The sequence below is a fragment of the Bacillus rossius genome, chromosome 5 (genome assembly GCF_032445375.1).
Source record: "Bacillus rossius redtenbacheri isolate Brsri chromosome 5, Brsri_v3, whole genome shotgun sequence".
In the NCBI taxonomy this organism is placed as follows: domain Eukaryota; kingdom Metazoa; phylum Arthropoda; class Insecta; order Phasmatodea; family Bacillidae; genus Bacillus; species Bacillus rossius.
This window is the reverse complement of record NC_086333.1, coordinates 37648259-37675696: the sequence shown is the minus strand read 5'-3', so window position 1 is coordinate 37675696 and position 27438 is coordinate 37648259. Positions and strand designations below refer to the sequence as shown.

General features: G+C 37.6%; 1 protein-coding gene across 1 annotated transcript in view; it reads left to right on the top strand.

The window, feature by feature from the left end:
• LOC134532237 (cytochrome P450 4g15) overlaps positions 1-24211 on the top strand; it is a 76574-nt gene extending 52363 nt beyond the window's left edge. The window contains exons 7-12 of the mRNA XM_063368657.1: positions 3382-3535; positions 4972-5081; positions 6398-6466; positions 9616-9784; positions 11987-12172; positions 22455-24211. Of these exons, the coding sequence (XP_063224727.1) occupies positions 3382-3535; positions 4972-5081; positions 6398-6466; positions 9616-9784; positions 11987-12172; positions 22455-22636 (870 nt within the window). The 3' untranslated portion in view covers positions 22637-24211. The remainder of the gene's footprint in view (positions 1-3381; positions 3536-4971; positions 5082-6397; positions 6467-9615; positions 9785-11986; positions 12173-22454) is intronic.
• Positions 24212-27438: the final 3227 nt, after the last annotated feature.

The following is a 27438-nucleotide window of genomic DNA, read 5'->3' as shown; positions in this document are numbered from 1 at the left end:
TCGAATTACGAGTTTAACAAGTTGCAAATAGATCGGTTCGATCCAAAAAAAAAAAAAAAAACTATTCCTGGAAATTTTATTTAAAAATTCTTATCATATAAACTCATTTTGTTTAATAATCACGAATGTGAAAAATAATTTGTGTTTATTAAATTTCATCGCAGTAATCGTGGCGCACATTTGAAACCCATATTGACAACGTATTTTTCGTCTAAACTAAACCCACTCGCAGAAAGTGTAAAATTTAAGTATATGACTTAAATTTATTCTTACAATATTGTTGTTATAACTAATAATCAGTTCTTTGAGAGTGCAAAGCGAATAGTAAAAAATCATCTTTTGATACTATAACTCTTTCACTGTAATGGAAATCCTTCTCCCTCCCATCTTAGAATTATTGTTTCATTAAAGAGAATATTGACTTCCCAGACCTTTTTCTGTAAAACAAACACTAAACCATCCATTTCTAAGGTGAGCCTTGAACACGTGACTTCAGGACTGGAAGCGACCCTCGCCACACCTTGCACTGGTCGTCTTCTAGGGTGTTTGTTTGAAAATTTAATGAACAGATCCCGTATGAAAATATTGACGCCTATATCTCTCAAAGAGGATGATTTCTTCCTGCTGCTCACAGAACAGCGGCTTTTCGTAGCAGTCGTTCAACCGCTTACTAGAACCCAATGTTTAACCTCGCAAACCCTCTTTTTTTCTGTAAACCTGTTGGTAAATTTTACTTATACTTTATAAATAATGCTCTGAGATTTAAAAAAAAAAGTCTTCGGCCGTATGATGTTGCAAAGTGCAAACAAAATTAAAAGTATTTTAGCTGCAAATACGTGCACAAGAGAAGTTGTAGTTCTTCTGATACTTCTTCCTCACTGTAAAAATAAAGTTGTTCTTTTTACAAGGAAAGTTCTTGGGAACTCGGTTGCCAACTATATAACTTGTAAAACTGGAATGTCAAGCTTTGTACCATTTGTAATTTTACAAAGCTCGGTCTTGTATTTTTTTTTTACAAGTGATAACATTGGCAACTGAGTTTCCAAGGATTTTCCTTGTGAAAGGTCAAACTTTTTTTTAACCAGTGTAGTGGTCATGTCGCTCGCCTTTCGCTGAGTGGCAAACATGACGGACTTTGCAGTTGGCGGTGGGTCTTGTCAGGGTCGTTTGGGTCTCCCCCACCCGTTTGTTGCGTCGCCGCCCCTTCATCCCGCAGTGGTCACACTGCGTACTGGTCCTGTGAACCTGTTAACTATGCTATAGCGCGTCTCATCCTTATTTTGTAGTGTACATTTACTATCCATTTACAATATACGATTTCTGCATTTAGCGCTGTCAATGTTCGATGTGCTCTCTTCCCAGACATGCATTATAGGTCACAAAAGTTTTAGCTACATCTTTGTAAAATATATTTTGTTTTGTTTTTGAAACATCGTATTTTGTGAAGTAAAAATTGTAATGAGAATTTTGGAAATACATTTTTCTGTTGTATTTAATTAACATCATTTTTTAATATTAAATTTTTATTTCTAACAAGACCTAATTGAAAGACACCCGCTTGATTTTAACTTTTTTTGTAAACGGTGGCATTGAGAATAAATAACAGTTATGTAAGTATATTTATATTCATTATTAATGGTGAGCCATTGTTACAAATAATTTCTCTTGAGCAACAATAATTGTTGTAAGTATTGAATCATTTTTTGTCAGAATGACAATTGAAATGATACTGTCAATAGACATTAATTAATGATTGTAGAACAATCAAAAAATTTAATTTTAAAAATTAAAGTTTCTTTTGAATGAAGATGGCATACAAAATAAGTATGAATGTGGCAACCGGTCCTAAGACTGGACCAAAGTGTGTCTCTAATGGCTTCGTTGTTGGCAAGACATTATCGTCCATAGCACACACATCCCTACATCCCTTAGCAAATGCAGCCACAATGTAGAGGACGCTTTTGTAATGGATTGAAAAGTATCCGAATACTTTTACTGCTAGCACCAACTTTTGGCAGTTGGTCGTACTAGCATGCACGTAGCCACTTTGAGTCGTGATATCTACGAATATTCAGCAAAACGTAAATAACAAAGACCAATTAAAAAAAAAATAATAATTTAGCGTGACTGTTAAAAATGTCAACGATAAAAAATAAAATTTTTAGTATGAATCTCAAAATATTGAAAAAACTTATAGTGGGAATTAAATGAACCTGCAAGTTTAAATATTGCTTTTATATAATATTAAATTTTTCATTTGTCTCTAATTGAGTTAACCCTTATGCTTACAAGGTTATAAACAAATTTAATGCTAAAAATCCAAAGTAATTTTATGTACAAAAAAAATGAAACACGATTCCGAAGTTAATGAATGTGAAGACGCATCAGTGGGTACGAGTGTCGCGTCCATAGAAACCTCGATTTTATTGGACGCTGATGCATCCCTTGTGAGAATTCAGAAGCAACGCAAAGATGGCCGCGTCATCTAGGGTGCACTTATAGTGAATCCCTTAGCTAAAAGATCCATTAGGATAGTATTCGGATGCAGCTATTGTGTCTTAATTTATTCCTGGATCTATTTAATAACTAATTATTCAAGCCAGGAGGTGGCAATCCATGCATTATCACCGGACACTGTGTGAAGTTTAGCGTATGTATTGTGCGGAAAGTTTTAAAGGAAGTGAATGTGTTTAATGGTATGTCCCGTTCCAGGTCATTATTTTATATTTATTTTCCACGCGGTTAAACTTGCCGACTTTTTGAGTGGCTGAACTTTCACAGAATGAAAAAGTCAGTAGCTAGCAAAGTTGCAGTTTTAACGCTTTTAATGTAGTACGGAAAAGGAGAATGAAATGGAATATAAAACTGAAACTTTTTAAAAATGAAGTCAATTTTACTGGCTGCCATGTGATTTGGTTTAATTTCTTTCGAGAAAAAAAAATTAATTAATCCACCTCACTTTTAAAAAAATCATCGTACGTTTTATGATTCTGAAAAGTTTAATAATGTTAAAAAAAAATTCTGAAATTTGTTTTAACCATAACACGTAGTAGCCACCCGCGTTGTCTTTTAACATAAAAATTTTCATTTTTTTTTAAATTCCATTCGGTTCTCCTTATCCATAATGAACAAAAATGTTAAAAAAAAAAATTCACCTTTCCAGCTAATTATTCAAAAAAGTCTGCATTAAATATATATATATATATATTTTTTCATTTTTGTTAAAATAAAAAAAATGAACACCTGGATCGGGACGTACACGACGCACACGACGACAGTTTCAATTCGAACTCAGAAGCCATTGCCCGGCGCGGTGCGACGGAGCAGTGTAAGTCGTGCACTGCAGCACGGCGAGTCACGTGCGCTCTCGCTCGCGGACAGGTGATCCAGAAGAAGAAGGAGGAGTTCGGCCAGGGGCAGAAGCGCTACATCTCCGGGGACTCCGGGGACTCCGGGGACTCCGCGGGACCGGCTCCGGGGACTCCGGCGCCAGGACTCCGGGACGACCTGGACGAGCAGGACGAGAACGACGTGGGTGAGTGGCCCTCGACGCACTTGAAACATCACATCGGGCGTTGGCCGTCGCCGGTTGGCCTTGTACGTCACGGAAAAAACACGAAGAACGGAACTTAAATGCTCCCTTCGTCAGGTTTTTCTGCATACTACACTGTAACTTTTTTTTTATGCAACAGAAATGTTCGTGTAAATTTGTACATTTGCATGATAACAACTACATTACTACAAAATGAAGTGTTCGTATTAATACCGGGTTCGGATTCTTGCACGAACCTTTATGCTTTGTGTTGTCCCAGTACCTACATTAGTAAAAGTTACTTGTAAACCTTTCCTTGAATAGTTTTCCAGTATTAACTGCGCACATAAGAAGAATGATACCTACAGCAAATTAAAGTCAAATCGTTGAATATTCGAATAGCTGTTTAATTTTTTTTTTAATTATGCTTGACTGAAACACATCACTTTAAATATAAACTTATGCATAAATTTCTTGTAGCATTACAAACTATTTCTTGGCAGCTGGTTTACAAATGAATCTTTTGTAAAAGTACAGAATTTTTTTTCTGTGCGACATACAGTGACGTATGTCAAATTAATGTTTTCAATTAGTCTTCCTCATTGAAAAAAAATTCATGAAACGTAATTTATACCCTATCTAGTATATTCCCTGTTAACTAAACATTTTTGGAAGTCCTGTTTCCAACACACACCAGGTTGCGAATTGAACATTGCCATGGGTCCTGTATTTTTATGCATCCGTCGATCAAATGAAAACGCAATATTTTCACAAAATTTAACCATAGTGCGGGCCAAACTTCTTACGAGCTGGGTCAATTAGTTCGATGTATACGCGTTGCTCGGAGCGGATTCGCAGAGACGAGCAGTAGGCGGGACCCCGCAGAACCAAATAGTGCCAACTCAGCTCGGCTAGGTTATACATCAACTGTTCTAAAAGCATCAGTGATTTTTTTTTTCTACGCTTGCTGTTCAGATGCATCGTTCATTAAGTATCGGAATACCATATGGTCAGCCTATTTTAAACAGGTTTAGTACTCGAAGAAAAATGCCATCCCTGCAATGAATTTTCAATATGTTTAGCCAATCCTGGCTGGCATGTATTCCCTTCCACAGGTCGCTAACCAATCACGCCCCATGTCCCTGCTCTGGTATTGGCCCGCAATGCATCTTATATTTACACAAAATAATACTGTTGTACCATAATATTCAAAAAAATATTGGCCAACTTACTATAACGTAGTATTCTGATGCCAACTGTACATTGTGTGAACGAGGCTATTTCGGATCTTAGTCACTTTTATGATTGTTCATTTAGAAAACATGTTGGAATGGCTAGGATGTTTAGATTTATCTGTTAAATTTAATTAAAAAACACGAATGCTTTAACAAATGAACTTTTTTTTTTGTAGTGGTGTAAGGCTCGGATTTTTTTTCCAGGCCAAAAGAAGCGGTTGGCATTCCTGGACCTCATGCTGGAAAGCGCTCAGAACGGCACCAGTCTCACAGACGAAGAGATTAAAGAAGAGGTGGACACTATCATGTTCGAGGTTAGTGCTTTTTCCATCGTGATGCTTTCGAACCGCATTAATTTCAAATATCGCAATACGACAATATGGGAATCTCTGGCCAATTTTATCATTGGCGAAGCGCGAGACAGTTTACTGCTTTGCTTTCAAGCTATTTTCACTCCACGTCGCTAAATGCCATTACTCTCACGCACTTAAATCACATTGTAAAAAAAAAAGTAGTTCACTCCACGCCACCAGGTTCGCTGACATCACTTGTCTCACGTATTTCTTACGATTTTTTCCATATTTTCCATATTAAAATATTTTTTAATATCTACTACGTTCGCTTAATGCACACAGGAATCGTAAAATTTCTAAATTGCCAAAATGTTTTTACTGCTTTAAATTCGTGTAGTATTCATAAAATCGAGAGATTTTATAAAATTCCTTCTGACTTCGTAATTGCATTCATCCCTCGTATCTTTCAGTCAAAAAGTAATTTAATTCATGTAAATTTATTTAAAAATTAACATTTCTGAAATAATTATTGTTTGAAAATTGCTAATAGTTGAATTTAGGACAATTTTTTAAACATTTTGTCGCAATTTTGGGATAAACCTCTATATAAAATATATTTACGTATGCTTATATGCACATAAGTATGTATGTAGTTATCTATAAAACTAAAAACTCTTTTTCGTTTTTGGTTAATGATAATGTACGCAAAGTAATTTGAATAATCAGTTTTTTGTAGTAACATTTTCATAGAATTCATAACACACTAATAACATAAACATATTCATTTTGAAATATGTTAATTATATTTTACTTTACTTTATTCTATTCTTTGATTGGAATCATTGTTTAAAGTTCTCCGTAGCAATAGAGTATTTATAGACTTAACTAAAAATGTAAAACGTTAACAAAAGTTTTACCAGTGTTCTTACTGCAACTTTGCTTTAAATAACATGATTATGTCATAGCAGACGGAAAATGTTTGTATAGATTTTAACTAGGTCATTCATAGAAGCTTAGGGCAACGGAATACTCCTTAATTCTAATATTATTCTAGGATCCGAACCACCTTGCTTATGAGTCAGTTATAAAATACTTTAGCATTGTGTTGGGTTGGGGGTGGAACTACGACATTTTTTTTTTCATGAGCTAAACCTATAAGCTATTAATGCCTTTGAGCTTAAATGGCCAGTTTCTCACTACTAATGGAGAAAATAGTCATGCCACAGGTAATTGCATCAGACGTTTAGGGAAATAAGTGTTGAAATAAGAAAACCGTCATATGTTGAAAAACTACATAGTTTTAACAAATAAATTAAGGTTTTGTTTTGTCTTCACAGGGCCACGACACCACAGCTGCGTGTAGTAGCTTCTTCCTCTCGCTGATGGGAATACACCAACACATTCAGGTGATTTATTTTCTTCCTAGGTTCTGTTCCGTTTTGTAAAATATATTCCTTAGATTGTAAAGATGTTTGCCAAATATTCATATTTTTTAAACTATTTAATTTAAAGTCAATACATGACGAGACAATACTAGCGTATTCCATTACCTCGCTTCAAACATTAAAAAATGTCAGAGTTTTCTCAGATAACCCATTTGTGATTTCTAAAAAAACTGTCTCGCTCCACGTGACTCAGCCGACCGTGAAGCTACGCAGGGGCGGAACGCTCGCCTCCAGCCAATGGCGGCCGGGTTCTGTCCCCAGCGGGGCCTAACTCGAAGGTACCTTGGGGGGAAGTCGAGGTGAACGTGGTCGAGAGCCTTCGGTACTTCATTCTCTAACCACCTTCACTTCACAGGGATAAAAGCCACAACCAAAACCCGAACCGTTCCGAAGTTTACCGAAGTAAAAGCTTAGGTCAGTGTAATAAATAATAGTTATTTTTTGTTTCTCTCGGTATGTTAAGTTCCCAGAATCAGCGAATTATCAAAAATTCTTGCTTATCTTTCTTGTTACTGTTTGCTTAATACATGGTTACACACCACTAGGTCTAAACCGATTTTATTTATATAAGTAGTGGAATTTTTATGAATATCTATTTTAGGGCTCTTTTCTTACTTGCCCTGTTAGCAGCATAGCTTGGTAGGTTCTGGCACTGGTGCCGGTCCGAGAAGCAAGGATTGGGTCAATGACCAAGCATCATGATTCCATGGCGGCTATTTTGGAGTAAAATTTCTTCATAATTCCAAAAAAATGACTGAAATTTCCTAGAAATTTCCCTATTTCGTGAAAAAATTTCCCATTGTTTCCCTACAAAAAATTGAGAGGGGTCAAATTTTCAACGAGAAGGGCCTATTTTCCGTCAAGAGTTGGAATATTTATCCAGAGGAGCACATTTCAACGTAAGCCCCATCAGAGGTAATGTATGACCTTGACTTTTATGGTAAAATTGAAATTATTTAATTTTTGACCAAAAAAATCCGAAAAAATTTGCAAGAAATTAAAAAAACGTGTACTTGAAATGTCTAGTAACTTAATCCATTTTAGTCTTCGGTTCGATTCTCTGCGAAAATAAAAATGTAATTTGTTAATAAAAATTTTTTAATAAAAGCTTAATTACTATTTAAATAAAATTTTAATATCACATCCGCTATCTTGAATTAAGACGCCACCGTAGCACTTTTCATCATGCACGCCATATTAAAAATCGGTAATTAATATCCGATTTTAACTGGCAATATTTTAAAATTTACAAAAAATAAATTAATAAAATTTTAAATCAAAATCAAAATTACACCATGAAGTTTCCGGTTCGAAACCGGCAAGGTATATCGATTAAAAAGGGTGACGGATCCTTACTCCATGGGAGCCACCGTCAGACTGACCTCCCAACACTAATGCCAAGGCAGATATTAATCCAGCCAGCATGACGTCATGGCAGCCATCTTGGGTTCACCATCTTGTTGATGTCTCGTGTAGGCCGCCATCTCATTTTAGTCTTATAGTGAGCGCTTTTACCCCATTAGTTAAATTTTTGTCCAATAAAATGCAGTGGTATTAATTACCGTCGCGTCCGCCAACTAGTCAGCCGTGTTGGTCACCATTTTGAATTTATGTAAATTTTAAGCTTGAAATTCGGGAAAAACTTCAATCATTAAAAAAAAGTCAAGTGTTAAAATAATTAGGTATTAATTCGTACGATATCCGTACTTGGTTCGATCCTTGTTTGATGTAATACAAGATGAATTAAATTGCCAAAAAAAAAAAGAGAGGTTCAAAAATAACATTATAAATAAAAAAATATTACTTAAATTCTACGAGTACCAAAATACTGGCAAATTAAAATCGTTTCTCGAAGTCTACAGTCTTCTTAGAAGGCGAAGCGAGACGTAAGCATTCCTTGACACGCGTTTTCGGGGCATCTCCATATGCCAGTCGATTAGCCAGCCACGTCCAGTAGTTGGTTTGGAGCAAAAAGTTGCTGGTCCAGGCAAATCCAGTTGCTTGTCAGGCATGTCTATTCATTGGCCAGGCACGTAATCGGTGACCAGCCACGTCTTGATGTAAGCTTTGCACGTCAGTCGTTTTGCCAGGCACGCACGTCCAGTCGTTTGGTCAGACAATTCCATGCAGTGGCCAGGAACTCATGTCCAGTAGGTGGTCAAACCATCTCCAATTGGTAGCCAGATGCATCCAATAGGTGGCCACACACATCCAGTCAGTAGCCAAGAGGTATTTTTCGTCGAAACTCGGCGAACATTTTAAACAGTTCATGTATGCTTGCGCATAGGCCAAGCATCTCCAAACCAAGAGGTATTATTCGTCGATACGTGACCAAGTAAATTGGTTCCTTTCAAATATATGTCAAATTGCTCTGCTGTAAAATTGGTTTGATTTTTTATAATTTTTTGCTCGTATTTAAAGTTGAAGAGATAAACTCAAAACATAACTCACAAACAGGACAAGAGTTGAATTTCGGAAACACGTATATCTCGTATTAACTAACATTTAGCAAACATTCTTTACGTGCTCTCATGTATATCTGTATGTATGCATATATACCACCCCCCCCCCCTCCCACACGCACACACACATACACTCACTGTGCAGTAATGCAGGGCACAGACACGTCCAATAATAAGTTCTTTTCATTATTTTTAAACTATTTATTTGACTATTTTGGTAAATTGTTAAATTGAGATTGTATTTAATTACATGAATATTTTAACCTAAATCTTACCTTTTTTTTTGCTTTTACCAAAGATCGAACCGAGGACTTAAAATATATGTCAAATCAATCATTATATTAACGGGTAAATTCTGAATGATTTTTTTTAGAATGACCAAATGACCCAGCTCGTAATAAGTTTGGCCCCGGACTACGTTTAAATTTGTGAAAATATTGCGTTTTTCATTCGATCAACGGATGCATAAAAATACAGGACCCATGGCAAATTTCAATTGGCAACCTGGTGCGTGTGTTGGGAACAGGACTTCCAAAATTGTTTAGTTCATAGGGGATAATGAATACGCAGACTAATAAAGGAAACGCAACTGCAGCCGAGCTGTTGTGGTCCTCCCGATGGGTGCTAACGTTCTGCCGACGGGCGCAGGACAAGGTGCACGAGGAGCTGCAGGACATCTTCAAGGACTCGGGCCGGCCGGTGAGCTACCAGGACACGCTGGACATGAAGTACCTGGAGCGGTGCATCCTGGAGACGCTGCGCCTGTACCCGCCCGTGCCGGTCATCGCGCGGCAGCTGCAGGAGAACCTCAAGCTGGGTCAGTGGCGCGTGTTTACGAATCATAACACACAACTTAAATTCCGCTTGATTAGCTACGACTTTCAAAACAAAACAAACGAAAAAATTGGCCGCTTTTTTCAACCTCTTTTGCAGTCGAATAAAGAAAATAAAAGGTTAAGTTAGAAACATGATATTAAATGAAATTTTTTGTACATTAAACTTTATCCATCTTAATTTGCTTGAATACAGACTACTATAAAAAATAACGTGCAACCATTTCACTGCCTTTGGGGTCGAATATCGAAAAAATGGTAACTGTAACACCCCCTCCGGAGCGCTTCGAAACATTTTGATCGATTGTCGAAAGAAAAAAAAAAAGCGTGTGCGTGGGGTCCACGCGCGACGGAAGTGAAACTTCTTGCTCGTCAGTAGAGACCCGTAAAATTCGCGGGTTCAATGATCTCCAGGACAGACTCCACAATATCCTCCAGCACACATTCGGGCAAATGCCAACTGTTCATTGGCTGCTGACTTGTGAGCCGTCTCGACTGAGTGGCCCCTTGATTCGACGCTTCCACGAGTGATGGGTCTCCAATTGGCCCTCAGTCCTCCAGATTAACAGTGAACCAATGACAGAAGCGAAACTAAGGTATAATTATTTGAATTTTCAGCATAACACGAAATGAACCCGCGAATTATACGGGTCTCTACTTATCAGTTACAGATAGGGACCGTAAAAATTCGCGGTTTAATTTCGTGACAGGCTGAAATTCAAACATGTGTACAATTCTGCTGGTTCAGCTATCGGCTCGCAGTTTAACTGGAGCTCTCTGGGCCAATGAGAGACTATCGACCAAAGAAGCGTCGAATCACAAGCTACCCAGTGGAGACGCCTCACAATTTAGTACCCATTGAACACGCGTGTTTACTTGAGAAATGGAGAGGATAATGGAGGCTATCCTAGAGGTCATTGAATCCGCGAATTTTTCCGGTCCCTAGTTATAGATTGGGACCGGAAAAATTCGCGGGTTCAATGACCTGCAGGATGAACTCCATAGTTCTACCTACACTTGGTCAAATGTCGCCCACTCATTGGCTGCTGTCTTGTGAGACGTCCCAACGTAGCAGCCTGTGATTCGATAAAGCTTTGGTCGGGCGTTTCTCATTGGCCTAGAGTCACCCAGGTGAGTTGTGAGCCAAATAGCAGAGGCAGCACTGAGGTATAACTATTTGTATTTTAGCATATCGCGAAATGAATTCGTGAATTTTTCCGGTCTCTAGTTATAGATAATGAAAAATTATTAGTATTTTTTTTATTGAACAAGAGATAAAATACTAAGCACGCTGGTTTTTAACTCAAATGAAAAAAAAATCCATTGTTAATGTTTTCAAATATATTTTAAAAGTAATTTGTTGTTTAATTTGATGAAAAATTTGAACCATTTATTATAATTATTTTCTGATTTCTTATGAATCATTATGCGCAGAATTATCGGTGTCTATCGTAGTGATAGTTTGATTATGATAGCTAAAATAGGAACGACACGAACGTTTGGTATTTAATACCTTCTAAATTCCTAGAAAATACAGCATCAACCGACCTGAAAGTTGGGGTATTATGTAAGTTAGTTGCACACAAATATTTTCCACGCGAATTAAATAAATTGTAAGTGCTTTAAACAAAAATTTATAACACGGTAGCGTCAATCATTTAGCTGTTACGAAAACTGAGGCGCAAATAAATGCAAGCAGCGTTACGAGAATTTCGTCCTTTGCTGACGCACTCGCCTCCTCTACCGGTTCCCCCCACCTAGCGCCTAACTATTCCCCTCATGCAAACGGAATTCTCGTAACGCTCGAAATTTGTAGCTCCCTTAGCAAAGGAATTTCACTTCAAAAACTTTACGTCTCCCACACTGAAAGAAAGGTTTGTTTTACCTCGACAAAATATTTGTTTGTATATGGCGAAATAAATATATTTTGTTAATTCAAACAGATATTTTGTAGTAGGAAAGATTCTGTTGACCCAACAAAATCATTTTGTCAACTCAAATGTATACTTGGTTAGGTGTACCAAATCATATTTGTTACTTACCGAGTTTGGTTGAGCTAACGAAATATTTTGTTCCACCAAGTAAATATTTGTTTCGTCATATATAAACAAATATTTGTTTGATTCGAACAAACTTTTTTCTCTGTGCAAGTGAGTTAGTTTCTCCCTGTACGGGGGTTGCCGCAGCTTCTGGCGACTACGTGGTCCCGGCGGGAGCCACGGTGGTGGTGACCACCTTCAAGGTGCACCGCCGCGCCGACATCTACCCCGACCCGCTGACCTTCGACCCGGACAACTTCCTGCCGGAGAGGATGAGCAAGCGCCACTACTACTCCTTCATCCCCTTCAGCGCCGGGCCCAGGAGCTGCGTGGGTGAGTCGGCCTTGTTTACACGTTGCCAGTAGCACTTGTGTCTAGCCGCTGACAACTGTGCCGCGTCTTCGGCTCGATTCGGGAATTCACGCCACTGCTCGTGAGTGTGACAGTGCATGAACGACACAACAACAACAACAACAACAATTTTTTTGTGCGCTCACACTTTCAGTTACCGTGTTCAAATAAACTGCCTTTAACTTATAAGATGTCATTCTTAAAATTAGCGAGAAGTCATTTAAAGAATTATTCAGTATGTTATCTACATTATAAATACTTTAAAACATTGTGGATGGTTGGTTATATTAGGTGAGTATAGCCACATTAAAAATTCTGTAAAATCATTTTATGGTTGCTTAGCAAATAACTTTTTAATATGTAGCTATCCAGCGCTAGGAAACCGTTTACATGATTTCACAGCATCTTTAATGTAGATATCCTAACCAAATCAACCGTCCACAATGTTTTAAAGTATTTATAATGTAGCTAACCTAACCTAATTGACCATTGGTTATCATGGCTGCATCCGAATACTGGCCTAATGGATCCCTTAGCTAAGGGATCCACTAAAAGTGCATCGTAGTGGACGCGGCCATCTTTGTGTTGAATCCGAATTATCACAAGGGATGCCGATGCATCCCTTCACGCATCCACTAATTCAAGATTTCTAGGGATGCGACACTCGCATCCACTAACGCGTCCCTACATCCATTAGCTTCGGAATCGGGTTTTATTTTGTTTGTGTATTATATTACTTCAGATTTTCAGCATAAGATTTGTTTAAAACATAAGCGAAAATGTTAACTTAAACAGAGACAAATGAAGACGTTAATAAATATAATCAAAATACGAATTTTAACTTAAAGGATAATTCAAAACTCATAAGTATTTTTAATGTTTACAATTTATAAAATGTATTTTATTTGGATCGCTAACATGTAAGTATAACATACACGTTACATTATTTTTTAATTGGTAGGTATTTATTATTTACGTTTTGCTGAATATTCGTAGATATTCCTACACAAAATGGCTGCGTGAACATTAGTACGACTGACAGTCAACAGGTGGTGCTAGCAGTTAAAGTATTCGGATACTATCCATCCATTAGAAATGCGTCCTCTACATTGTGGCTGCATTTGCTAAGGGATGTAGGGATGTGTGTGCTAAGGACGCATCCCTATGTATTCGGATACAGCCCATGAGTTGTCCATCCTTCCGCGCCGTCTTTTTTCGTCAGGAGTGTCGGGTGTGCCGAGCATACCCGAGGCTAGCCGAAGATGCGGCACAGTTGTCAGCGGCTAGACACAAGTGCTAGTAGCTCGCACGCCAGCGGGTCAGTAGCTCGACCATTCAAGTTGGTCACTGGAACCCAGCTACTCTGCTTGCACAAGCATCTCGTCAGGAGCGTTTACATGTGTCGAGTAAACAGCTGCTAGCATGCGGCGTTTACCCGCTTCAAGTATCTCGCAGATACCGAGAATTGTCGTGGGTGGGGGAAGGCCAGTGCGCCAGGTGAAAACAAATATTTTTTTTGTAGTAACTCACCCATTCCAGTTGCTGGCATGCTAGTTGTAACTGGCCTGTACGAGTAGCTCGCCCTACTCGTTTACACGACTCAAGTAACTGGTCTACCGGTTACAACTCCACCATTTTGTGCGAGTTACTGGCAACGTGTAAACGGGGCTTATTACAGCTGTTGAATACGCGACGTCTGTGACCTGGTGCACGACGGGACACGGACGGTCCCTTATTTCTAGGGAACGGATTTTCGGTGTCCTTTTCGTCGCTGATCTGAATCCCAAAATTCCGCGCATTAGCAAACTCCCTTCCGCGCTGTATTCGTCCAGATGGCGGACCTGCTTCCGGCGCCATTAACACGTTATATTGTCATTTTTGTGATCATTAGGGGGACCTACCAAGCGGGTTGTTCTGCCAAATGGAACTTTATGATGGCGAAACTATCCTGGAATACCTACATTCTGTACACTTTAATGTTCATAACGAGAAATAATTGCAACGTAAAAAGTTCGATACAACTAGAAAGGCGGATCTATTTTTGTTACTTCTATTTCTGGTATTATTTCCGTAACAATTGTATCGGTAGTTATAATGCGTTGAAAAATGTTTCTAGCCTCACGCATGGCACCGTTTATTAAAACGGTTCCCTATTTTTTTCCCTTACTTTTGTCTTTGATAGCTACAGATACATAGGTACTGGCTCATACGACTCAAATGATTTTCACCTGGATCACCATGATTATGGTGGACTTAAAACCTTTTGCAACTTTATTTTTTACTTGTTATTTGCATTTTGTTGATAGTTAGGTCGAAGGAGACGGTTGGGAAAACAAAGATACAAACATGATTAATGGAAAGGAAAGTTACCGTGGCCTATGGTCTAGAAATTTCCCAGTATTTGTCTGGAGACTTTTGGGTAAATTATAGGAAATCTGAATAATGATAGCCGTGTTCTGCCTGCTTAAAGTAAAATGACTTACTAATATGTCATCTCACTCAGTTTAGTCTAGAAGTTAAGGTTAATTAAGGAGCGATGTTATTGCCTTTGCCAGAGCTGGCTTCCGGCATTCCACTTGCGCTAAAGAGTGGCAGTAACGCTGATGGGGTGATCAGCCTGAAGGCTGGTGTGGATGTTGGACCACAGCTCCGGGGAATAGCTGCGGTGCGGTTAAGTTAAACTAGACGAGATGATTCTGCAGTGGTGCACTATTTGCTTTCACAGTTATAACGTCCAGTGACGAACACAGGAAGTAGGTTTTCCCCAAGTGAAATATTTTTGACCCAGGATCACCAACCAGAAGCTCTGGCCACTTAGTTGAAAGGTTACAGAGACAATTCTCAGTTCTGAGAAATTGGAACAATATATGTCCCCCCCCCCCCCCCCTAGAACTGAAGTTTAGTGCCTTCTACCTAACCTGATCATTCAGAGCGCGGCTTCTGAGAGTCATTTCTGTCAACAACTTCTCCAAATTCCATATCTTACACCTGTTGCAACTGAGATCATGTTAGTAGGTACAAGAATTAGTAGGCTACATGTTAACTCCTTCCTGACTGAAAGAAAACACGCAGCAGTAGTTAAATATGTACCAAAATAGCGGGAATTCACTACAATGGGTACCAACTTTAAAATAGTGATGGATAAGGACAAAATAAATATTTATATTGAACGACCCAAAATGCATAATATATTGACTTTTTTTTCATATCCAGAAAAGCGTACTTTCTTTCTTTTTTTTCGCCCATATTTAACGCCATTTTAGTTCATAATACATGATACGAGCAATTGAGCATGATATCGCTCTCATGTACAGAGCGTTCGCAGATTGCGGGTCATTAATTTAATTGGTGGCAGAAAATTCCGAAACAAACAAGTCCGGATGGGAAACCCTACAAAGTTAAAGGCGCGAATAGTGGCCCGTAAATTTGAATTTGGCGGGCTTTAGAGAACCACTCAATTGTCTGAGAGGACGAGCTACCGAGCGAGAAGCATGCGACAAGCCTAATGCAGACGTTTAGCGTTAGTTAAAAGCACCAGCAAAGATTAGTCTGGTGGAAAGCATGGTTGTTAGTGGTGAGTTTAAACGTTTGGCTTTTGGGCTAAACTGAAATTTTTCGTTAAATAGTAGCTTGGCTTCTGGGTTGTAGCCGCGTCCTTAGCATATAATTCAATGGTGAATTATTTGCCAAGGACACGGCTACAACCCAGAAGCCAAGCTACTTCAGACAATGGCCGTGAAAGCCTGCGAAAATTATTTTCGTTAAATAGTTAGTAAAATCCAGTACTGTGGCTATCAACACAGCGCTGTTCACCAATGCTTTATATTTTTAGTCATTATTATTACCGCAGCACGACGTATTCTTGACTAATGTTCAAGTTCTCAATTTTTCTAATATACTGAATTAATTCAACATTGTACTACACACGTTTCTTAATTTCGATCCAGCATAAAGAAAACAGAAGCGTATTAATTTTAATGTTCGTGATAATTTGAATTTTTAAATTATCAATTATGAAATAATTAAAAAAGTTATATGTTTAATCTAAATATTTGCATGAGACATTTGTTATTAATAAAGCAATACAATTATATTCAAATTAAATGCGATTTTACTAGTCATCAGTTGAGAAATTGAATCATTTTTCTCCTTGCCTTTACCAAAATTATCAAAAACACTCTGATGACACAGTGATGCAAAAAAAAATTAAAATGCTGACAAATAATAGCAACTATATGAGTAAATTACACCGGAATTTCTATTACACTTTGATGAAATAATTATATTAAATTAAAATTCATAATGAATGGTTTTATTTTGAATGTATACACACATTGGTTGTATGAGACCGTGCCTGGAGGTTCGTGTGAGCGTAGCGTTGGAGGGCCGCTGGAGAGATGACCGGCTATCGTGGGGCGAGGGGGGGAAACCAGTACAAATGACAGCGCTGTCGCTCGAGCAGGTCTGCGCCCAGTGTAGGAGGTGGGCGGGGAGGGTGCGGGGGGGAGGGGGGGGGCTTTTAAACACGCACTTGTCCCTGGAGATTCGAGCGATATACCTTCCCTCTGTTGAAACCCTTCTCACGACTGACCGCTTCGCCGGTTTTTCATCACTGGGGCGCAGCCCTTCAAAGCGGGGGAGGTACAAGCCCAGCAGGGCTCTTGTCCTCCCAAGTGGTCGTCATTATCAGATGGAGTGATTGAGAGGGATAGCCCCTCCCCTCCCCCCTCGTCATTAGTAAACGTGCGTGCTGATTCCCAACTGAATGTGCAGAGAGGAGGACTGAGTGCCACAGTTTCAGTCCCCCTTCCATTCCCTTTGGTTTCCCCCTCCTGTCCTGCCTACCAGGGAAGGAGGGGGAGGCAGAGTAAAACATCCCCGGCCACGTTGGTGGCTATTAAAATTTGGAAAACTGTAGGTCTGGCCTAGTGGCATGTCTTAAATTTTGCCGAAAGTTTGGTGATATTCACGATTTTACGTCTACAATTATGATGTAGGTGGCGCCAAGGGCAGGCAGTTGACTGACCGCTTCCGCCGCTTTTCATCACTGGGGCGAAGCCCCTCAGCGCGGGGGAGGCACAAACCCTTGCGGGCTCTTGTCCTCCCTTTTGTCATCATACAGGTTTTGAAGGGGTAGGAGGAATGAACCCCCTCCCCCTCTTGTCAATTTTGTGGTGTTGGCTGGAAGCGAGCACACTCCCAGCTGATCTTCGAACAGTACCAGGAAACAAAGGTTTCAACCTGTGAAAAATTTGTCCAAAGCTGAATTTTTGCACAGTGGTAGAGTCGACTATGCTTAATAACATACCGAAAGTTTACCGCTGTAGACCTTGTGCGTATCACTGAAAATTTGCAGTTAAGTCCTAGATGACAGCGACTTGCAGCAGTTCATTAAAATGCTTCCCATTTTTGCACTTTTTACCGTAGACTCTCGATAGCTATATGAAAATAATCTTAAAGCACTACTACTCACATTGATAATGAATAAAGTTCTAAAAGTTAAAATTAAAGGTAAGAAAAAAAATGTTAAATTAATGAAATAAGTTTTTTTACATCAGTCAAGGCAATAAAAAGACAATTCACTTACAAATAGAGGGTCTTACGCAAATATTTCTTTTACAAAAGTTGTTGTATAGTTCTTAAGCTTTACAGGGACATATCTTTCAAAAGTCTAGCTTAATTTATAGGATCACTAGAGACTCCCGAGCTTATCAATGTCGTCTACGCACTGCGACAGAGCCACAGCCGCAAGCGCTGTGGCCACACTCACTCCCACGAAATCGAAGATTTTTAATCTTTGTAAAATTTGCTCCTAACTGAAATTCAAAACAGTGGTAACATTCAAGTTTTCTAGCAACATTTGAAATGTTTACCTCCGCAAACCTTGCGCGGAACACGAAAACGAGAAGTTAAGTCCTAAATAATACTTTATTGACCACTCAACAATATGGCACTATAACGTAATTACTATAGTATACTTTCAGAATAGCAAACCAAAACTTACTCAAAACATTATTCTCAAAAATTAAATTTAAAAATCTTTCACTACGTTTGACTAAATATGATAATTATTCAATAATATTAGAAGAGAGGTGTTCTGAAAAAAAGGGCACAAACGAAAATACGTATTACAAAAACACGTAGAGCCCGATTTGAAAACATTAAATAAAAGTAGTTGCAAAGTTCTTAAACTTTAAATTAGTTTATTTGTTGAGAGATTGGTACAATGTGTCTGACCGCTAAAGCGATCCGAGCCGCGTAGTGTATACTACTGCGAGGTTGTCGAAGTAGGCTCGGGTCGGGACGAATTTCGCCGTAAAGAAACAAAGGTTATTAATACATGGAAAATTATCCCAAAGAAGAAACTTTGTACAGTTGTAGAGTGAACGTTTCTTAGTAACATATCAAAAGTTTACCGATGCAAACCTTGTGCGTCACGCCAAAAACGAGCAGTTAAGCCCAAAATGTCAATTTTTTGCAACGATCCACAATAATGGATATTGTAAATGCAGTTTATGGAGTAGACTGACATTATGGAACCCAAAATAATCTAGAAACATTGTCCTATCTGAGTATAGTGATAAAAAGTACGAAGTTTAAACATCTTTCTATAAAATAGACAATTTAAATCATTAAAGTTAACGAATTCACTTTCATTCAATTTTTAGGAAATATAAATACATTTTACATAAACTTAAAGAGCCCAACATGGAAATCGCTTAAAGTAAACGTTGTTGCATATTTATTCATCTTTAAATTGGTATATTTTTTAAGGGTCTCATACAATTAGTCTGACCGCTGAAGTGATCCGAGCCGCGTAGTGTATACTACTGCGATGTTGTCGAAGTAGGCTCGGGTCGGGACGAATTTCGCTGTAAAGAAACAAAGGTTTTTAATACATGGAAAATTATCCCAAAGAAAAAACTTTGTACAGTTGTAGAATGAACGTTTCTTAGTAACATATCAAAAGTTTACCGATGCAAATTATGTGCGTCACGCCAAAAACGAGCAGTTAAGCCCAAAATGTCAATTTTTTGCAACGATCCACAATAATGGATATTGTAAATGCAGTTTATGGAGTAGACTGACAGTATGGAACCCAAAATAATCTTGAAACATTGCCCTATCTGAGGATAGTAATAAAAAGTACTATGTTTAAACATCTTTCTATAAAATAGACAATTAAATCATTAAAGTTAACGAATTCACTTTCATTCAATTTTTAGGAAATATAAATACATTTTACATAATCTTAAAGAGCCCAACATGGAAATCGCTTAAAGTAAACGTTGTTGCATATTTATTCATCTTTAAATTGGTATATTTTTTAAGTGTCTCATACAATTAGTCTGACCGCTGAAGCGATCCGAGCCGCGTAGTGTGTACTACTGCGATGTTGTCGAAGTAGGCTCGGGTCGGGACGAATTTCGCTGTAAAGAAACAAAGGTTTTTAATACATGGAAAATTATCCCAAAGAAGAAACTTTGTACAGTTGTAGAGTGAACGTTTCTTAGTAACATATCAAAAGTTTACCGATGCAAACCTTGTGCGTCACACAAAAAACGAGCAGTTAAGCCCAAAATGTCAATTTTTTGCAACGATCCACAATAATGGATATTGCAAATGCAGTTTATGGAGTAGACTGACAGTATGGAACCCAAAATAATCTAGAAACATTGCCATATCTGATGATAGTAATAAAAGTACACAGTTTTAACATCTTTATATAAAATAGACAATTTAAATCATTAAAGTTGAGAAATTCATTTTCATTCAATTTTACGGAAAAGTTAATACATCTTACATAAATATAAAGAGCCCTACGTGAAAATCGCTTTCAATAAACGTTGTTGCATATTTATTCTTCTTTAAATGGGTATATTTTTTAAGGGTCTCATACAATTTGTTTGACCCCTGAAGCTATCCGAGCCGTGTAGTGTGTACTACTGTGAGGTTGCCGAAGTCGGCTTGGGGTCGGGACGAATTTCGCTGTTAAGAAACATGGAAAATTATCCCAAAGCAGAAACTTTGTACAGTTGTAGAATAAACGTTTCTTAGTAACATGTCAAAAGTTTACCGATGCAACCCTTGTGCGTCACACCAATAACGAGCAGTTAAGTCCTAAATGATAATTTCCCAAACGATCAACAAAATTGTGTTTCGTAAATAATTTAATAACTCTATAAATACTTTTTTTTAAGTAGGCTCCCAGTATACAGCAAACTTGGTTTGTTCTCAAACGCCATACTACTACGGTAATAGGAATATGAAATCACTACAGACAAGATTTTGTTCTGGTGAAACCAGAGCTAACCGAGAAATGACCGAACGTCCCGGAAAGTTGTGATATTTGACGATATTGCGCGAGTAGCACACCCGTACGTGACTACAGAGAATGGATAGTTTCCTTAGCCGTTAGGATTTCTGGTACGAACACCCTCTCACAGGTAGCGTCATAAAATATAGTCAAACTCTTGCAAAACCATCCACCACCGCTCTTTGCCACTAGAAATCCAACGACGTCTGCTAGGCGCAGCACTCAAATACATTAACTTATTTAAAAAAAACTTAATATGTAATGCTACCTATACGTTTTACAACACAACTCGTGTTTTATTTATTTTCTGAAAAAAAACCCCTATTATTATAGGAATTATGTTTTTTAAGTGAAAAAAAAAACTCAGAGTACATTTACTCTATTTTATTCTATTTTATTCTATTTTTATGTAGTAAACTGATTTTAAAGAAGTAAATATATAATTTTTCGTTTTGTCGAATACAGGCTACATTCAAATTTTGCATTGTTCTGATCGAAAATAAAACGATGTATCAGAAATAAAAAAAAAAATTGTTGCTAAAAAAATAATTTTTATTAATAAAATTTTTGAAACAGAATAAATCCATGCAGATATAAAACCAGAGGTCCTCTAGAGTTTTTCATTTACAAGTTCCAAGCAGAAATCGTTTATTGTTAATTTTATTGTATCAAAAAACATTCATATAAGAAAAAAAAATGCATATCTCATTACATGTAACATGCACCCTCTCATATGAATTAGCTATGTTTTAAGTAATCCCTAAATAAGACCCAGTTGAATGAGTGTCGCAGTACGCAGTGTGTCGCAATGCCGCGCTGGAACGGCGGTGGCCGTGAGAGATCAGTACGGCCGCAGTACACTGCAACGCTCGGGCCGCTTTAATGAGCCAACTAATTACGTTAGACTCTTTATAAATATACTGTCTTAAAGCTAAAGGTATAACCAAAAACATTTATTTGGACATTTTTCGCATTGGACTCTTCAAATTGGTGTAAATAATATTTTTATCTGAGTGGCAAAGATAAAAAATAATATGTCATGAATTAATCGCTTATATCACATCTTTAATATTAACAATTTATGCTTTTTACAACATTAATGGCTGTATTAGAGTCTCAAGATTATTTTGGTAGTTTTATGGACAGTCTAAATGAAAAACTGTACAAATGGGTAGCATTTTAATGGACTGATGTAAGTCGCTGTCATCTAGGACTTAAATGCAAATTTTCGGCGATACGCACAAGGTCTACAGCGGTAAACTTTCGGTATGTTATTAAGCATAGTCAAATCTACAACTGTGCAAAAATTCAGCTTTGGACAAATTTTTCACAGGTTTGTGCCTTTTTAAGTCTTGGTTTCCTGTACAGGGGAAAAATGTTGCCACGTTTCCCCCGGGTTTCCTTTTGGTTTTCTACCCCCCTCTGCCCACTGAGGATGAGGTCGAACGCAGGTTTACCCCCCCTGCGCATTTGCCCTAAGACGGTCGGAAATTTAGAATAGTCGTGGGTCTTTATTTCCTGCGGCCAACCCCGTATATATACAGACTAGCTGAGTGGCGGGGTGGTGGGGGATGCAGAGTTCGACACTCTCTACCTGCTTCCCGCGGGTCGTTAGAACGTCACTGCACCGCGATCGCTGGCGCCCTCAGCCAGTGGAGTAGTCTCCTGAAGCCCGCCAAATTCAAATTGGCGAGTTACTGTTAGCGCCTGTAGCTCACACAGTTTCGTTCCGGACATAAGATCCTTAAAAACAAAAAAATGCTTGATTTGGCATTGCCAGCCAGCCATTAAATCTATTCCCAGTAGTTGGGGAACCTTGTATATAGGAACTAGGAAGTAAATATAAATCCTCGCAAGTATGTGTGAAGTATTTTTGGGTTTTCAATCCATGCAGCAGTGAAGTGGTGAATGCCAGCTAGTGGGCTGACTGCAGTGCCGTGGTTCCAGGCCGCAAGTACGCGATGCTGAAGCTGAAGGTGATCCTGGCGACGGTGCTGCGCAAGTACCGCGTGCACTCCAGCCTGAAGGAGCAGGACTTCAGGCTGCAGGCGGACATCATCCTGAAGAGGGCCGAGGGCTTCAGGATCCGGCTGGAGCCGCGGGCGGAGGCGAAGACGAAGACGCAGTGAAGGGCGACGTGTCGCCGCCGTTTGCAAGACAACCGGCCGCGTGTCCTCGCAGCTCGTAGACCTTTATGTGCGCGGCACGGCCTGAACGTGCGTTTCAGATAACCAGCATGTTTCGGAATTCCCCTTCTGGCTGTCATTCTTGCCAAAACAACTTCACAAATTTCAACTTGTAAACAACCCATACCGCACCTGTTCCAACTTACGACATTTTAACGCCATCCGGAGTGAAGAAAACACTTAGGAAGAAATCAAATTCATTAAATTTTACTGCAACTTCAGAGAGATATATATAAAAAGGGTTTGTTAAAACGAAATCTAACACTTCTTACAGCGAGAGTATTGTGATTTTAGTATTGCAGGAACACGGGCACTGTTCGGATTAAATGTTACGTGCATCAATGAATATATCTTGTTTGTTGTTGTTTTCGCGTTAGGTTCAGAGTAAAAAAAATCTTAAATGGTCTGACAGTTTTAGGCATAGACACTCATATAATCATATGGTATACTCCAACGCCTTGAACTATAATATCCCTTCAATTTTATTACAGAGTGTCAATTTTAAAAATCGGATAAAGGTGTAGTCACAGTATAGTTTTAGGTTTGAATGCTGTTATTTTTACAACTTTCCAGCTGCATATAAACCGAATATGTCTATGCTTCCTTAAAATTTTTATTCAAAATAAATAACATATATTATTTCTGTAACAAGTTGTGTCTGTCATTCTTGAAAAACAAATTCTCTTGTAATAACGTTTTATGACTTACTCGTCAACACATAAACGCTATTTTGTTAACATTATGAACAATAATAATCAATCGTGTATGATTTATTACCCACCAAATTTGTACAACCTGTAGCTTCTTTTCTGCAAAAAGAGTATGGAGTTCTTAACATAGAAGTGAGTATCAATATTTACAAAACAAAAATATCAAAATTACGTTGCGACATCATCTCATACCTAGATGGCCTTAACAACTAAAATATCATACTTATAGTTAAAATTAATTCTACAAAATTTGATCTTTTGACCTTCAGGTTTCTATAAGGATAGCTAACGAAGCTGAAATATATATTTTTTTGTTTTTCTTTTGAAGTTTTACGACATTTAAATAAAATTATATTATCTATGAAAGATTTGTGCAATGGGAGTGCATGACTTGATGTAAGCTTTTGTGCTTTAGCAATGTCGTATGTCCAAAAGCTTACATCAAGTCAAAGAGGTTATAAAAATACATTTTCCCTTAAATCTTAAAAACTGTTGTGTATTATATTAAATTATAATTAATATATAATTATTTTTCTATTATTGTGATTTTGCTAAGGTGCCTCAAAGTAAACAACTTGTTTGTAGTGACATGGTAATTAAAACAGAACATGCAAACCGGTCACGGAGGTGAAAATAGACATTCAGCCTTGCAATGTACTGGCATGGGAAGCGGAAATTGTCATTATGTCAAATCTATGAGCTGTAATTTTACACCAGGAAGCAGTCATACATTATGTAACCATGGAGAAATGTGAACACAGTAAGCATGTGTACAATTATATATATGAGTTTGTTAATGAAATTTAAGTTCTGTATAAGAAAATAAATAAATGTATTTAAAAAAAGACCCCTGAGTATTCACAACCAAAAATAATATGAAACTTAGTGTTCTTATAGCAGGTTTTCATCGAATTATTCAAAATATTGTTTCTCAATTTTTTATGCTACCAGATGTGCTGGTTCATTTAATCAGAAAATATTTTCGTTGATATCTTTAAAACCAATACGTGTTTTAAACTATAAATAAGACATCTTAATACGAAATATTTTTAAAGAATTTTATCTGGGGATATCTAGTATCACTTAAATGAACTGAGGTACTATACGGAAATATTTGCTTTAAATATAATTAATTATAAAATATAATGATGTTAAATTCTTTGTCTTTGGATTCACATACGAAAGAGCACAGGTTCAAATCCCAATAGTCCAGCCACCACAATTTTAGAGTTTCATTGTTTCCTAAAATAATTCCTACTCAAGACTATCCACAATTTACTGTGGAATATTCATGCAGAGAGGATTGACACGTGCTTCATAAAGGGAGGACGTGCAATAAAATCCTTATGAAATAATAAATTTTCGTAATTGATTTCGTACATACTACTTACTATAATTAAGTGTGTATACCTATGAGCTATCTTTAATTTTATCTACCAGAATAATAATTGGAAATTTTATTAAACAATTTGTATTTTACTACTTATTTAAGTGAACATGAAAAATATCTCAAATTAGTAACATTTTACATGAATGCTTCCTTTATGAAAATTTTATGAGCTGATATTTTTTGGAAAATAATATAACTGCATATACAAAACTCAACGTTAAGATTAATAACAGTATAAAATATATTTGCACAGGAATGTATGTAGTTAAACGAGTGATTTTTTTTGCAATATAAGAAACTCTCAAAGTGACGTGTCTGTGTTCAAAAAAAGTGTAGAACACAACTCATACAACATGAAAACAAATTATTCTTTGTTTTCATGTTGAAATAACTCTCCTACTTCAAAATGGTAATATTGTATCACAGTCCTTCAATGAGTTTGGATTATCTAGATCACTAATTGAGCACCTAAAAGTACATTTAAATGTATCAGTTATAAATCATGATAGTTTCGTTAGTTTTTTTCCCCTTCAAATTGTCATTACTTATTTTTCGATAAAATGTTGTGATATTTTATTGTTATTTATCATACTTGCAAAAACCAAATGTATGGTAAAACATGAATCAAGTTGCCATTAACATTAAATTTTGGTGGAGCATGTATTTCATTCATTGCATTACATTATGACACAAAATTTACTGAAAGTATTGTTTCAACACAAGAATCAAGTGAATAATGTATTACTAATAAATAAAGAAACTATATCAACATTGATCTTAAACTAATAAAAAAAGAACCTGCTTTGCCAATATAAATATAAAAAAAAAAACATATTCAGAAAAATATTGAAATAACTTAAATTACATGTAAAGTACTGTTACGATTTATTAAAAATAAAATAATAAATCGTTGTGTGGCAGACTACTGGTTTCGTAAATTGATAGCCCAATTACAGATTTTACTTCAAAGTTTTATTGTTTACCACTATTTACTTCACTATCAAATAATCTTCGAAAAATTTATTAATAAACAATTACACTTAAAATGTTTACTCCCTAGTCACTCGGTTTTTACACACCGTACACCTCGCTGGGCCGCACCTCCAGCGCAACTCTCGCCGCAGCACCCATCGTGGACCTCCGTCGCGGGACTCTGTCACCGCACTCCACTGCCGCCGTCGCACTTCCCTTCGCCGAGGGTCCGCTCGACGTTTCGCTCGGGACTCTCGCCGCACCCGCGGCACTATCGCCCCACCCGCGGCACTATCGCCCGGATCAAATCCACTCCCCAACTCAACTCCCCCGGAGGCCGGCGTCCCGGGCTTATATTGGCCCAGGCGCCACTTCCAGAAGTGACGAGCGCGGCTGGGGCCTGTCGCCGCGCCGACCCGACGTCATAATTCTCGAGAAAGGCGTCGGCCGCTCGCAAGGCGGCGCGCGGAACTCCCCAGCTGCCAGGTGTCAGGTTAACACCGCCGAGACAGAGCGTCGCGCGGGGAGCATTGGTCAGGAGGGAGGGGAAGCGGCAACCCTTGTAATCCACCAGTCGCGCGCGGCACGTCTCACGTTGCTGCGGCCACGTGACGTCAGTGACCGTGCGGGGCCGCCAGCCAGCTCCGAACCTGCGCGCGCCGCGGCCCTGCTCACGTTCGTAACAGTACTTAAAATATATATGTTATACAGTAATTCTACATTTTTCTGCTATAAAACTCTATCAAGGAAAAATATTTAGAAATAGAACGAATTCTTGTCAGAAAAAAACAACCGTATCTTCTCAATTTACTAATAAGTTATCAGTTAAATAAAAAGCATCTATATTCGCAGAAAATATTAAAATTTACGAAAGTTAAGATATAAAAATATATATAATGAGAAACTGATCTATTTACGTAACTTATATCTGCTGGGAGCCGTATAAATGAAAGTGAAGTTACTAAAATCGTGCTTTCAACTGTGACTATTTACATTACACAGTAAATTTAACAACTCTGATTTATTTAAATTACAGATAAATATAATTTTTTTAAATAATATTATTTTATGTCACTGATACTGAAGATTTTCCAAAAAAAATTTAATATGACACTTTTAAAATAAACCTGGAAAAAAATCCTTCATTTCCATTACAAAAACTGAAACTGAAAATAAGGAAATACATTTATTTAAAAATAATTATATAATACCTATGTTATCATAATTGCTTTTCATAAAATGAATTACATTTAATTAGTTTGTTGGCATATGTGGTCAACAACTAAAATGGTAGGAGAATTTCACGATTTGATAATCGATGTGAGATTCACTCTCAAGCAACTTACAGTAATAAACTAGGTATTACTTTTTTAAAAGCTTATAATTATGTATTGTTATGAAGACCTTTCCATATGTTTTAATGGAGTTATCACAAGTGTTTAGTGAATTTAGTATTTTCAAATGGAAAAAAATGCAAATATACAATGGCAATTTCTCGTATGTGTATTGCAAAATTCTCGTTTATTCTCGTACCTCACTTAAATGAACTTTTATGATACTATATTCTTTGCCAAAATGTACTGCACGAATGCATTCCCTTAGGGCAAACCCGTAATGCTTGTAGGATATGGAGTGGTTGACTAAACTGTTAAAAAAAGTCTGGCAAAGCATAT